The sequence below is a fragment of the Dromiciops gliroides genome, chromosome 1 (assembly GCF_019393635.1).
Source record: "Dromiciops gliroides isolate mDroGli1 chromosome 1, mDroGli1.pri, whole genome shotgun sequence".
Classification (NCBI taxonomy): domain Eukaryota; kingdom Metazoa; phylum Chordata; class Mammalia; order Microbiotheria; family Microbiotheriidae; genus Dromiciops; species Dromiciops gliroides.
In genome coordinates this window covers 588,366,045-588,379,264 of record NC_057861.1, presented here as the reverse complement: position 1 = coordinate 588,379,264, position 13,220 = coordinate 588,366,045, and the positions used below count along the sequence as shown (strand labels likewise).

The following is a 13,220-nucleotide window of genomic DNA, read 5'->3' as shown; positions in this document are numbered from 1 at the left end:
GCCCGAGGGTGACACCTAGTGGTGGTCCGTGGAGGCGATCTGGCAGCATTCTGGGCCAGTGTTCTCAGGCTGGGGTTTTAAAAAGGAAAATTAGATCATCTACAAGATGGATGATTGAAAATGGACTATGCGGCTAGAAGGGCGGGATTGGTTGGGAGAGATGCATAAATAACTCTCCGTCTTGCATAAGGCCCCCACCCTTGGTCAGAGGCTCCAAAAACACAAGGGAATATAAGAGGGAGATTGCCAGCCCCGCCTCCAGCTACCCTCGGTGACTCCTCCCTCCCTCTCTCGCGTCCGGGGGTGGGAGCGGGGGGGGGGGGGAAGGGCAACAACCGGCGCGTGCGCACAAGGGACCCTTGTCTCTGGGACTTCTCTCACCCCGGTCGGGCTGAATGTGGCGCCGCCGGCCGGAAGTGCAGCTGCGGCTGGTTCCGGCGGCCGGGAAGGTGTTGGAATGGAAGAGGTTCCGCAGGGTGAGCCAGGGAAAGGGAGCTCGGGCTGGGAGGGGGCACTGCGTAGCGAGGGAGGAGAAGATTCTTAACAGTTGTTCTGTCCCCTCCAGACTGTCCCGGAACCAGCAGTGCCCAGGCGGGCAAAGGGGCCTCGTGTCAGGGATGCCCGAACCAGCGTCTGTGCGCCTCTGGGGCTGGCGCCGCCCCCGACCCGGGTGAGGACCGCGCGAGGGGCGGGGTGGGGGGAGCGAGGAGGAGGGAGTGAGAGTAAGGGGAGAGGGACGGGGGAACGGAGCGGTGCAGAGAGGGGAGAATGGAAGGGAGAGAAGACGGTGGGGGGGGAGGGGAGGGGTAAGGGAAGGGGGCACAAAGGAGGAGGGAGCTGGGAGGTCCCCAAGAAAAGAAATAAAAGGAGTTAAGGGGGGCTTGGTCTTTAAAAAGGAGTAGACTGGGGGAAGAAAAGAGGCGTGTAGCAGGGAGGCTTAGTTTGTGAAACGGGATAAGATTTGAAATTTGTAGTATTAAGCCCCACCCTTCAACAGACACATACTTTGCATATTCACCCCCCCCCAGCCCCATTAGATTTCGACTTGCTTCAGAGCAAATACTGTTTTGACTGCATCCTCCGAGGTTAACTGTGAATGAATGAAACATTTCTTAAACTCTTACAGTGTGCACATAATGGGCACCTGATATGACTGGGACCTCACATACACCCATTAATGGAAGACCCCAGGTGAGGGGCAAGGACCAGGATTAAGGCAGTACTCCGGCCCCCAGATACTGAGCCTTAGACGGAGCTACTTTGAAGGGGGCTGAGAGATGTAGCCTTTAGAGATCTGGCAGACAAGGAGCCCTTGTTTCCATAGTATGCTTTAATCTAAAATGTTTTCTACAGCAATAGAGGAAATCAAAGAAAAAATGAGAACTGTGAAACACAAAATCTTGGTCTTATCTGGGAAAGGGGGTGTTGGCAAAAGTACCTTCAGTGCTCATCTGGCTCATGGCCTAGCAGAAGATGAAAGTAAACAGGTAGGAAGCTTTTTGAAAACTGGAAAGATCCATTTTGATGATTACTTAAGTAGTTCTTGATTGGAAGCTTTGAACTCTTATAGTGAAAATGAATGCTGATTCCCCTCACTTACTGACATTACTACATGCTGTTGATGTAATATTTGATGTACTCTGGCATATTTAAATCAATTCACAAGACACTGAATTTGTTGTTTCTCCAACCCATGGTTTGGTGGATTCTGTTTCTGGAACTTTGGGGGTAAACCCATCATGGGTTTGTTTTTCAGGTTTAAGATAGGAAAACCTAATCTTCCTCTCCTTAACAGTGAAGCAGTGATTTTTTTTACATATCTTGTACAGAGTAGGTTAATGTACAAGTTTATAGCTATAAGTTTAGTGACAACCATTGTATTTTATATAGGGTAGTCACTTTTTAGAAGCATTCAATTAATACCACATTCCACCCACCAACAACTAGTCAGTTTAGCAAAGAGTCTTTGAACTACAAATTGCACATCTTTTCTTTGAAACCAGGGGACGTGTATTATCTGCACAGGGAAATTCAGCTTATTAGACATACCAAATCTAGTGATTTCTCTTTTTTCCATTATACTTATGTACCTTGTCACGTAGTACCTCATCCTTACCTGTATTTCAGGTAGGTGTTTCCTTTTGTGAACAAGATTGTAACTTAGTATGTGATCTTTATCAATTGCCGTGCCTGAAAAAAATTAATCACTAAGTAGTTAACCTTCTAGGGATGAGCCTTTCCCAATCTAGTTAAGTTAATCATTTATAGCAAGCATATAGTTTATTTGGAAGACCCCCTACTGAAAGCTAACTTGTCAGTTTCTCTTTGCTGCCATAGTATATTAATAACTTAAATGTCTATAGTGCTTACAGAGGGCTTCCTTTACAGAGGGGAGTAGATAGTGAAAGTATTATTCTCAGTTCTATTGAACAGTCAAACATTAGAAAGGCAGGTAAACCAGTTTTTAAATGCTTTTAGCATTTAAATAATAGTTGTAAAATATTGAAATCACACTACCTCCCAGATGTTAAAATCACAGTGGTGCATTTATGAGTTATAAATCCATATCCTGGTCTTTTGGTGGGAAAGTTTCATGTATGTAAAATAATAGTGTACATATACATGCATATATGCATACACAGAGAAAGAACAAGAACATGAGCTTATTGAGAGCAAACTCTCTTATATTTATATACTTAGCACAGTGCTTTTACACATAGTAAGTTCTCAGTTCATTCATTCATATAAATATAGTCATTTGTGTTTTAATGGAGCAGCAGAGGGAGCTAGAGTTAGAAAGCTGATCTATTTTATGAGTATTCTACTAACTACAAATACATATGATATGATTTATGAGAATGAAAAAGAGAAACAAGAAACTAATATTGAACATATTAAAAGAGTTAGAAACAAGAGCAAGAATAAAGTTATAAGGAAGACTATTCCACTTTGAAATGGAAACATGATTTTCAAGAATGAATTTTTAACTACCTTTTCAAAGGTTTGCAGATTTTTCTTAATGACTCTTGTCTTTGAGGAAAGAATGGTCCTTGGAATTAGGAAAGCCTTCTGAAGAGTTTTTGCAGAAGGTCTTCATACTGAAACTTGAATTTTAGATATGAACCCAAGAGCAGGCCCTGGTCTTTGCTTACTCATGGGATACTAGGAAAACTCAGCTCCAAAGTTCATTCAGAGATTCAGGTACATTTTAAAGGGGCCTAAATGGCTGGGTTCAGTCTGAGATCATCTTAGGAGTAGACTAAGATCCAAAATATCTTCTGAAGTCAGTAAGGCACATAAGTCAATAAGCCTTGTGTCATTCTCTTTAGTATTTCTTTGTCCTTGTCTAGATGCAGAAGTTGAATGTAGTTTCATATAAGAATCTCCCAAATTATCTGTTTGCTGTTTCCTTTCATGATTCCTCTTCCTCTACCCTCATTTACCTCCTACTTTATGTAGTATGTTTGTACATTTTGTTATGTAAATAACCTGACTCATTCATCTTTTCTAGGTTGCTTTGCTGGATATTGACATTTGTGGACCATCAATTCCCAAAATGATGGGACTAGAAGGAGAACAGGTATGATTTGTTTTATGCAATTATGAATGTTCTCACAAGTCATATGCTAATATTCTCTTGAAATAACAACTATGAATGTAACATGTACATCTTTGTGTGATTTAGTGTAGTAAATCTGATAAGTTTCACTTAATAATCTATTCACTTCTCTTTTTAAAATCTTAAATTTGATTGAGATTTTAAAATATCACCTACATTTTAAAATATATTTCTTCCCTATTCAGAGTTATACAATGTAAAAAATAAAAACAAAGGGGAAAAGACTTTTTTAACAAAATCAATGCATCACCTGAATCTGGAATGCAGTGGTCCACACTCAGAGTTCCTGACCTCTGCAAAAGAGGGAGGGAGTTGCATTTTCTCTTTTCTTTCAGGGAGAAGCTTAATCATTAAAATTATACAGCATTCCATTTAGATTTTGTTGTTATTTCCATTTATACTATAGTAGCCATTGTTTTCTTGGTTCTACCTTACTTCACTCTTCATCAGTTCATACAAATCTTCATATGCTTTTCTGAATTCATATTTCTCATTTCTTAAAATATAGTGATAGTCCATTATATTCATATATCAGTTTGTTTAACCACTCCCCAATTTATGGGCATCTATTTTATTTCTAGTTCTTTGCTATCATAAAAAAAAAGACCTTCTGTGAATAATTTATTGCATATGAGACCTTTCTGTATTTGACCTCTTTGAAATACTTGGCACTCCAGCCTCCCTTCCCCTCCTCCCACCCCATTTTTTGACCCTTCTATAGCAGAGAACTTTACAATAGTAATTTCATTGCTATGTAATCATTTTTGCATTTTCACAATAGACTTTACTACCCTAACAATTACATTGCTCTTTTAAAATAAATAATATTTTAGCTCCTTCATTTGTATTTGAATCCAATTAATCCTACCTAGCATATTCCCCCAAAGATATAGAATCAGCCTCTAGGAAAACAGAGACATTCTTTAGCACCTTCCTTTCTCTAATATCCCTCAAGAGCTGTTCACACTCCATTGGGATTTTCATGGTAGTATATGATTCTAGTGCTAAAATAGATGTGTGATCTCATCAATTCAGGAGTTCCTTCCAATGAATTGTCTTGCAGGCTATCTATGCCTGCCCATCCTATGAAATTCTCATTTATGTTCTCCTAAAAGTTCACTGTAGAAATCCTGCCCTTATGTCCCAGCATGACATGAAAGTGACCTAGCTTCTTGAAGGCTACACCAGAGGAACTCAAGCTGAGATAGATTCTGCCATGCTGGAAACACTTCAGGAGTGGGCCCAAGAACAGAGCTAGTCTGTTTTCTATAAGCCCAGAAAGGCACATCATCTGTAGACTGGCCACCACCTAATGATAAAACTTTTTTTTTCTTTTTTTGGCCATGGCAACCTGACATGGGAGGAAATGATGCTACTATTCTATAAAAATGTATATGTTATATGTTAACAATGTGTATAATAATTTTTACAAATGATTTTTGATTCTCATATTTGTTCAGGTTCATCAGAGTGGTTCTGGATGGTCTCCAGTGGTAAGTTTTTACTTAAGGCTACTTTGTTTTTGAGCTAGTATATCATGTTGCATTTACAGGGAAATATTCAAACTCTACTGCAGAGAGTGCAACTCCAGTAGGCTGGCCACATTGTTCAGATGCCAAACACATGCTTGTCTAAAGACTATTTTATGGAGAACTCACACAGGGCAAGCACTCACACGGTGGTCAGAAAAAGTGATATAAGGATACTCTCAAGGTCCCTCTTCGGAACTTTGCAATTGATTGCATGACATGGGAGACACTGGCACAGGACCACCCAGCATGGTGTGCCCTCATCAGAGAAGATGCTGTGTTCTTTGAGTAATGTGGAATTGAAATAGCTCAAAAGAAAGACAAGATGCACAGATTTAGAGAATCCAATCCAAATGTTCACATGGACTCTGTGTCCAACCTGTGGTAGAGCATTCCAAGCTCATATTGGTCTGATCAGCCACAGATGGACACACTGTAACTTGACTCTAACGTAGTGATGTCATTTTGGTCCTCTTTGAGAATGAATGACAACAACCAATAGGGAAATATACATGTATACCTACATGTATATTTTGTGCATGTGTATAATAAAAAAACCTAATAAGTATTTGCTTATTTGACAACATTTTTCAGAACTGAGCTGTTCATTTATTTTCACCTGTTCCATTGTAGTGGCAACAGAATAACTCATAATGGAATTCAGTTGAACTAATAATGAAGTGCCAACTACTAAATAAGCTAATGTATGTAGAGCACTTTGCAAACTTTAAAGTTCTATACAAATATTAGTTATTGCTATCATTAATGATGAAAAATGTAATAGTTCCTCTCAAGAAATTTACATTCGATTGGGAGGGATCCTACTTGACCATAGATAACGGGGAAGGGAATAAGCATTTATATAGTGCCTACAACATGTCTGACATTGTGCCAAGCACTTTTTTTAAGCAAATATTATCTGTGATCCTTATAATAACCCTGTAAGATAAGTGCTGTTATTAGCTTTTACAGTTGAGGAAACTAAAACAAACAGGTTAATTGACTTGCCCAAGGTCACACAGCTGGTAAGTTTCTGAGGCTGGATCTGAACTTAGGTCTTCCTGATTCCAGGCCTACCACTCTATCCGATGTGCCAATAGCTGTCTCTGGTGAGTCAGATAAGTATATTGGATAGGGAGTGAAGAAAATAAAGGAAAGATCAAACAAGATGCTGTAGGAATATTTAAGAAGGGAGAGAGCACTGATCACAAAGGGAGAAGAACAAGGAAGGTTTTATAGAGAAGGTGACACCTGAAGTGAGTCATGAAAGAAGGTAAGCATTCTGAAAGGCAGAGAAGAGAGAGTATGTTCTAAGTATGAGGGAATGATGGCTTGTGCAAATGCACAGGAGAGAACCTGCCTAATTCTCAACTGGTACAACTAAATGCCAGAATGGAATATGTGGCTACTAACGTACTTTTGGAAAGCCTGTTTTCCAATATACAAATCTTATGGGGCAAAAGTAGAAGATGCTGCTTCTTAGTCTATGACTGGAATGTAGAAGAATAATGTGAAGTAGGACTGAAAAGGTAGATTACACCCTGATTGTGGAAGGACTTAATAGGCAAAAGTGTTCATATTTTATCCTGGATGTAGTAGGGAACCACTGAAGTTTTTTGAAAAAGAGATTTACATAGTAATACCTATACCTTAGGACTATTACTTTGGCAGCTGTGTGAAAGATGAATGAGACTGGGAGATCAATGAAGAAGTCTCTTGCAGTAGTCAAAAGAATAGGTGATAAGGGCCTGAATTACAGTGGCATCCATGTGAGTTTATACAACATGAAAAATGTGAACAATTCTGCAGAGAGTGGCTCAACAGGACTTGGCACCTGATTGGATGTTGTGGTGAAGGAGTCAAGGATGACTTCATCATCATATAAATCTGAGTGTTGAGGGGACATGCAGTAGGAAAATCAGTCAATAACAACATTTTATTAAGGGAGCCAAACACTGCGCTAGGTGCACTAATAAATTAAACAGTTCCTATATGTAAGAACCTTAAATACTATAGGGAGGGATGATAACAAGTACATCTATAGATATATACAGAATAAATACAAATAAGTGCAAGGTAGTTAACCATAGGGGAGTGTGAGGGCACTGATTGTTGGGAGATGAGGAAAGCCTTTGTAAAGAGTGGTGCGTAAGCTCTATCTTGTAGGGATCCAATGAAGCAGAAGTGAGGAGGAAAGTGCATTCCAGGTATGGGACACGGCTGGTGCAAAGGCATGACGATAGAGGGGGGCGGCCAGTTTGGCCATTTAACAGGATGCCGAGGGACCGGTGTTCATTGAGGCCAGAAAGACAGGATAGGGCCGTGTTTTGCAGGGCTTTCAGAGCTCAACAGGACTTTTTGTTTTATCTTAGAGGTAATAGGGCACCCTCTAGGAGAGTGAGTTGGGAGCAGAATGCCACTGGGAGCCCTGTGTGCACTTAAGGAAAATCACTTTGGCGACAGTGTGGAGGACGAACTGGAATGGGGAGAGACTTAGAGCAGGGAGGAGACCAGTTAGTGCAGGAATCTAAGCAAGATGGGATGAGGGCCTGAACTAAGGAAGATGGCAGGCCTAGTGTTCCAGGCTTGAAGGGAAGCCAGGAAAGAAGAAGAGTTCTTTGTTCTAGCCTAAAAGAACACAAATTTTCAAAAGAAATACAGAAGATTGGAGAATTGGTATGTCTAGTGGAAATGATTACTTTAGTTTGTGATACATGAAATTTAAGGTGCTGACAATCCAGGTGGAGGTCACAAGATCACAGATTTATAACTGGTTAGGGCATCAGGGGGTCATCTAGTTCGGCGACCTTATTTTCAGATGAAGGAAACGAGGTCTAGTGTGGATGACTGACATGGGAATGATAGGTGGCATAGCCAGGATGAAAAGTCAAGCCCTCTGACATCAGATGCGTGCTCTCCACTCACTGCACCATATGTTCAGAAATCAATTAAGCTTTGGGACACTGGAGTCAGAGAGATTAGGACTGTATGTACCAGTTCACATAACTGAATCCATGAACAGTGGTGGGATCACTGTGTGGATTGCCAAAGCTCAGGATAGCATTTTAGGGGATACTCCTGCTGAAGGGCGGAGAGAGAGGAAACCGAAAAGGAGACTGATAAAGTGCCTTCCCTGTCATGGTTGTTTTTTTCCAGTAAAGTGTTTCTCCTTTGATTATTTTTTTGCCTTTAATACTCTGTTCCCTTTGTAGTATGTTGAAGAAAATCTTGGTGTGATGTCAGTAGGCTTCTTGCTTGGCAGTCCTGATGATGCTGTCATCTGGCGGGGACCAAAAAAAAATGGTTTGCATCATTTTGGCTTATTTGGCTTATTTTTTCAGAACACACACTGTTGCTCTCAATTGATGCACATATCTTATGAAACTAAGTTGTAATTATCTGAGTGCCTATTTGCCTTGCTCTATCACTGCATTTAGTTTAGCTTAAATATAAAGAGCTGATGAGCACTAGCTTTTGCTTAGTAATCTTTCATTTTATTTGTAAGAATTTTGCTCCATAAAACATGTATCACAGCTCAAGGTAGGCTGTGTACTCAGTAGCATCTGACATTTTCTTTAGTGGAATTCCATTGTAATGAGTCAACAAACGTTATTTACATAGAGTATAAATTGAAGCCATAAAGATGGAATAAAACTTTACCTTCTCTTTTCTCTTTCTAAGGCATGATCAAGCAGTTTCTTCGTGATGTGGATTGGGGAGAGATTGACTACCTCATTGTAGATACCCCTCCTGGCACTTCTGATGAACATTTATCCATAGTCCAGTATCTCAGTGCAGCACAGATAGATGGAGCAGTAATAATCACTACTCCTCAGGTGAAACTAATGTCATTTTTATTTTCTAAAAACTATACACTAATATTAATCATTGCTGTGAAGCAGTGTAAAGAATGTTGGATTTGGAATCAGGATGAGAGTTCAAATTCTAGCTCTTCCACCTACTACTTGTATGCCCTTGGGCAAGTCACTTGCTCTTTCTGGGCCTTGAGAGAGGTTGGGATTTGATGACCTCTAAAGCTCCTTCTAGCTCAAAATCTGTGGTCTTATTTTTCTGTTAGGAACATGAAACTTGAAGGATGTATGATCATCTAACATAAAGATTTTTGAATTGTGAGTTCTTTAGGAACAGTGCCTAGTTTTCTTTACACATGTTATTTGCAACAAAACAACTGTAATGTTAAACACTTTTATTCTCTAGCCCCTTTCTCTTGACTTGTATCACAAATACAATGTAACTTTATATTATTCTAAATTTATTACCTATTCTAAAATTCTACTTTGCAAAAGTTTCTTCTTTCCCACAGATCCATTAAGACGTGCCAACCTCCTGAATCCCTCATTTGGGCTGCATTTTTCAAAACTGGTTCATAAGTATTCCCAGTATCCTATAAATTTAGCCTGAAGCTCAGAAAGATTGTGATGTACATTTCTGATGAGTACTATTTTTTGTTTATTCCTTTTTTTAGTCATTTCTAGTCTTTGTGACCCCCTTTGGGGTTTTCTTGGCAAAGATGTTGGAGGGGTTTGCCATTGCCCTCTCCAGCTCATTTTACAGCTGAGGAAGCAGGTTAACTGGGTTAAGTGACTTACCCAGGGCTGGATTTGACCTCAGGTCCTGATTGCAGGGCCAACACTACTGCACTACCTAGCTGCCCAGTGAGTACTGTTAGGGGCCTATTTTTTACACAGAAGATGTTCAGCAATATAATAGACAAGAGTCCCTCAATAAGAAACATCTTGGATCTAACAACACTTGAGTGGGGAATGCGTTTTCTTACTATCTTTTTGTCAGGAAATACAGTTATGGATTTCCACTCTGTGACATTATTCAAAGCAGGTCAGAAGTAAGTACAAGAGGATTCTATTATGGACTCCCACTTAAAAGGATTTAGTTCCTGAAGTACTGAAAGGACCTAAAGAGACAATGTTATATTGTAACCGTTGAATTTCTTTAAACAAACAAACCCAAAAGGATCTGGACTTTATATGGAAATGTGGGTTTTGTAAATGCTAATTTAGAATAATCCAGAAATAGGTAAGTAAAGGAATAGGCATGTTGTTTACCAGGAGGGCAAGAGGCTGGAATATATGAACCAAGCTAAGATGTGAGAGAAGGGGGAAGATAAAGATTTTAAAACAACAACAACAACTTTTTTAATTACAGGAAGAGTACATTAAGAAAGAACTGACAGAAAAACCACTTGTCTTGAAGGATATCCAGGGGGAAAGGTTGTCTGCAGATAGGCATTTTCAGTATGAAATGAAGTTGAAAGTACCTAGTTCATTCAATTAATAAAAGTTTTTGAGGGTGTCTTTGGTTTTGTCATCCTTAGGCCATCCCAAAGCTCTGGACTCAAGGACAAGTTTATAACAAACCTGTGAATTATTGAATCTATGACAATCTAATAATATGTTTAATATTATTTTTGCTGTCTTAGAAAAGAACTTTGTACAATTGACGTTGTTACTGACTCAGTACCACCATGACTATCTCATTGCTGAGAAATCATAACCTAAACTGTTTTTAAAGAATCCATAAAAGTTTGCTGCCTTAGCTAATTATAAAAAAATGTATTCTTCTGAAAACAAATTCCAAGTTTATGGCATACCCAATAGGACAGAGTTGTGAAGAGTCTTCCCATTACATAATATAAAAGAACAGTAACTCAAAAATATTCACTTATTTGCAAATGTAGATTAAGAGAGAAAGACTATAAAGCCAAGATAAACCTCTTGCTTTCCCTTGATCTTTTGGTTAATTACAAGGTAGAGAAATCTAATCTTAGAGAACTTACTCTTCACAAAGCTTTACTAATGCCTTGTTCTCAAATTTACATTTTGATTGGGTATTTTTTCTACTCTTGACAGTTAATAATTTTCAGAACCATCCTTTTTCAATTTTATCTACTTCAAACAAAGAGCTCTACTATTGGACTTACTCTTCAGAAATGTAGGTGGGCAGAAAACTTCTGTCCAACAATCTTAAATGGGCCAGAAAGGTTAGAATGTCATACATTCTACAGCTTTTTTCTAGTTTAGCAGTCTTACATGAAACTTGTGGCTATTTAATCAATAGTTCTTAGTATATTTTGAGCTTTTTTTTTTAATATAGTAAGCAAACAAAAACTATAAATTCTGGTGGTCACCATAAACTGATATCTAGCCATGTTCTCTGCTGTGGAATTAGTGTGGTTTCTTATGTTATTCCTGAAAAACTGTATTCCTTTGATAGGAAGTATCACTACAGGATGTTCGTAAAGAAATCAACTTTTGTCATAAAGTGAAATTGCCAATAATTGGTGTAGTAGAGAACATGAGTGGCTTCATTTGCCCTAAATGTAAGGTAAGAACATGTACATTTTTTAAGAGTATGTTTATGTGTGTGTGTGTTATATGTAATGCTACATGTAATTTTTTAAAAAAATCTTTCACAAGTGAAGAAATAATTTTATGGTAAGCTCTTTCTTCACAGAGCTAACTCTGGTTTCTAACATTTCAGAAAGTAGGTCCACAAAATTCTTAATTAGGGATTTCATGAATAGACTATTTTAATTTAGCACATTAAGTGCCCACAGAGGCCATTTCAGAGAGGTGATGTGATCTATTTATAAGTGTAGTCACTTAATATGCTTTTAAAACTAATAATAATCATTCCATGTATGTTCTAACTTTCTGTACAGAATGAATCGCAAATATTTCCTCCAACAACAGGGGGCGCAGAGGTAATGTGCCAAGATTTAAAAGTCCCCCTCCTTGGTAAAGTGCCTCTGGATCCACAAATAGGTGAGTGCTCCTCCAAGGATATGAAAAAACTATAATGTGTTAAATGCATCAGATGAGTCACAGATGAATGACTCAGTTACTCTCTTATCCAGGTAAATTAGAGTAGGGTTTGGAGATTAAATATTAGTAAGATTATTATAAAATCACCAGAACCAAGAGAACAGAAATGTTATGTTATATTTATAAGCTTAGATTTGATTTTTTTCCCCAAGGTAAAAGTTGTGATAATGGACAATCCTTTTTGACTGAAGTGCCTGATTCACCAGCTACATTAGCATACAGAAATATAATCCAAAGTAAGTGTTTAAAATGTGTTAATAATTATTTCATTAAAGGTGTTTCTCTGTGGTTCACAGTTCTGTCTTGTCTGATATCTTAGATAAATGAGTGTTTTGCCCAGTGTATCCCACAACTTAGAGTATATTCATGTAGATCCTCGAACCACGTGGTTCTGACCTGTTGTTGAGCTGCCCATGTGTAGAGACAGCTGCGGAATAAAGCTTTTTTAGCACAGTTATTTCCTTGTAGAGAGCTACCCCCACTAAAGTGTGGTAAGTGTAGCAAAGAAAGCAAATTATAGGAAATAAGTAGTAGTGGATTACATGTCATGTTAATGCTTATATAAATATTTGTCTCCTTAGGAATTCAAGACTTTTGTGGCTTACATAGTTCAAAAGAAGAAAAGCTGATTAGCTGCTGAAACGTGAATTTTCATGGACCCTAGCTGAGAAATGGACCAATACTATGTATAATAAAAAAGTCTAATTGACTGCAGGGATAAGCATTAGAAATAAAAATGCCTGACCTGGTTTTGAAATCACTTTTTAAGAACACTTTAATCATCTAATTTTGATATACTTTTTATTAGGATATAACTTAATATAATGTAAGGCACTGTATTTACAGATATGCCATTTAGAAAATAAACATCATTCCTCTCTAAAACTTGACTTTTGAGACTTATTTCAAGCAGATACACAAATATAGATATACAGATTTACAAAACAGTCAGCAGCAGCAGCATTCAATTGAGGAACCTTTCATTTAATTTCCCCAACCTCCTCAAAACAAAAGTCTATAGGGAAAACAAATTTAAATTAATATATTCAATATCCTGTGAGAATCTGTCATTTCCATGGTATAGCTACTCCCTCCACCTACTCAGATTGCATCCTTTTTGTACCTAATAATGTCTCCAATAATTGTGGCTTCCCTTTTCCTTAGATTTTGTATAACCTAGGTTTATTGGGGAGAGGCGGAAGAGAGGTA

The 13,220-nt window shown here is 38.4% G+C and overlaps 1 protein-coding gene across 1 annotated transcript; it reads left to right on the top strand.

The window, feature by feature from the left end:
- The first annotated feature begins 341 nt into the window (after positions 1-341).
- NUBP1 (nucleotide binding protein 1) lies at positions 342-12,850 on the top strand. Its single transcript, XM_043972239.1, has 11 exons — positions 342-476; positions 566-670; positions 1,354-1,487; positions 3,512-3,580; positions 5,080-5,112; positions 8,361-8,451; positions 8,830-8,984; positions 11,401-11,511; positions 11,849-11,951; positions 12,164-12,247; positions 12,593-12,850. The coding sequence occupies exons 1-11, from the start codon at positions 458-460 to the stop codon at positions 12,649-12,651; spliced, it is 963 nt and encodes a 320-aa protein (XP_043828174.1). The 5' UTR covers positions 342-457; the 3' UTR covers positions 12,652-12,850.
- Positions 12,851-13,220: the final 370 nt, after the last annotated feature.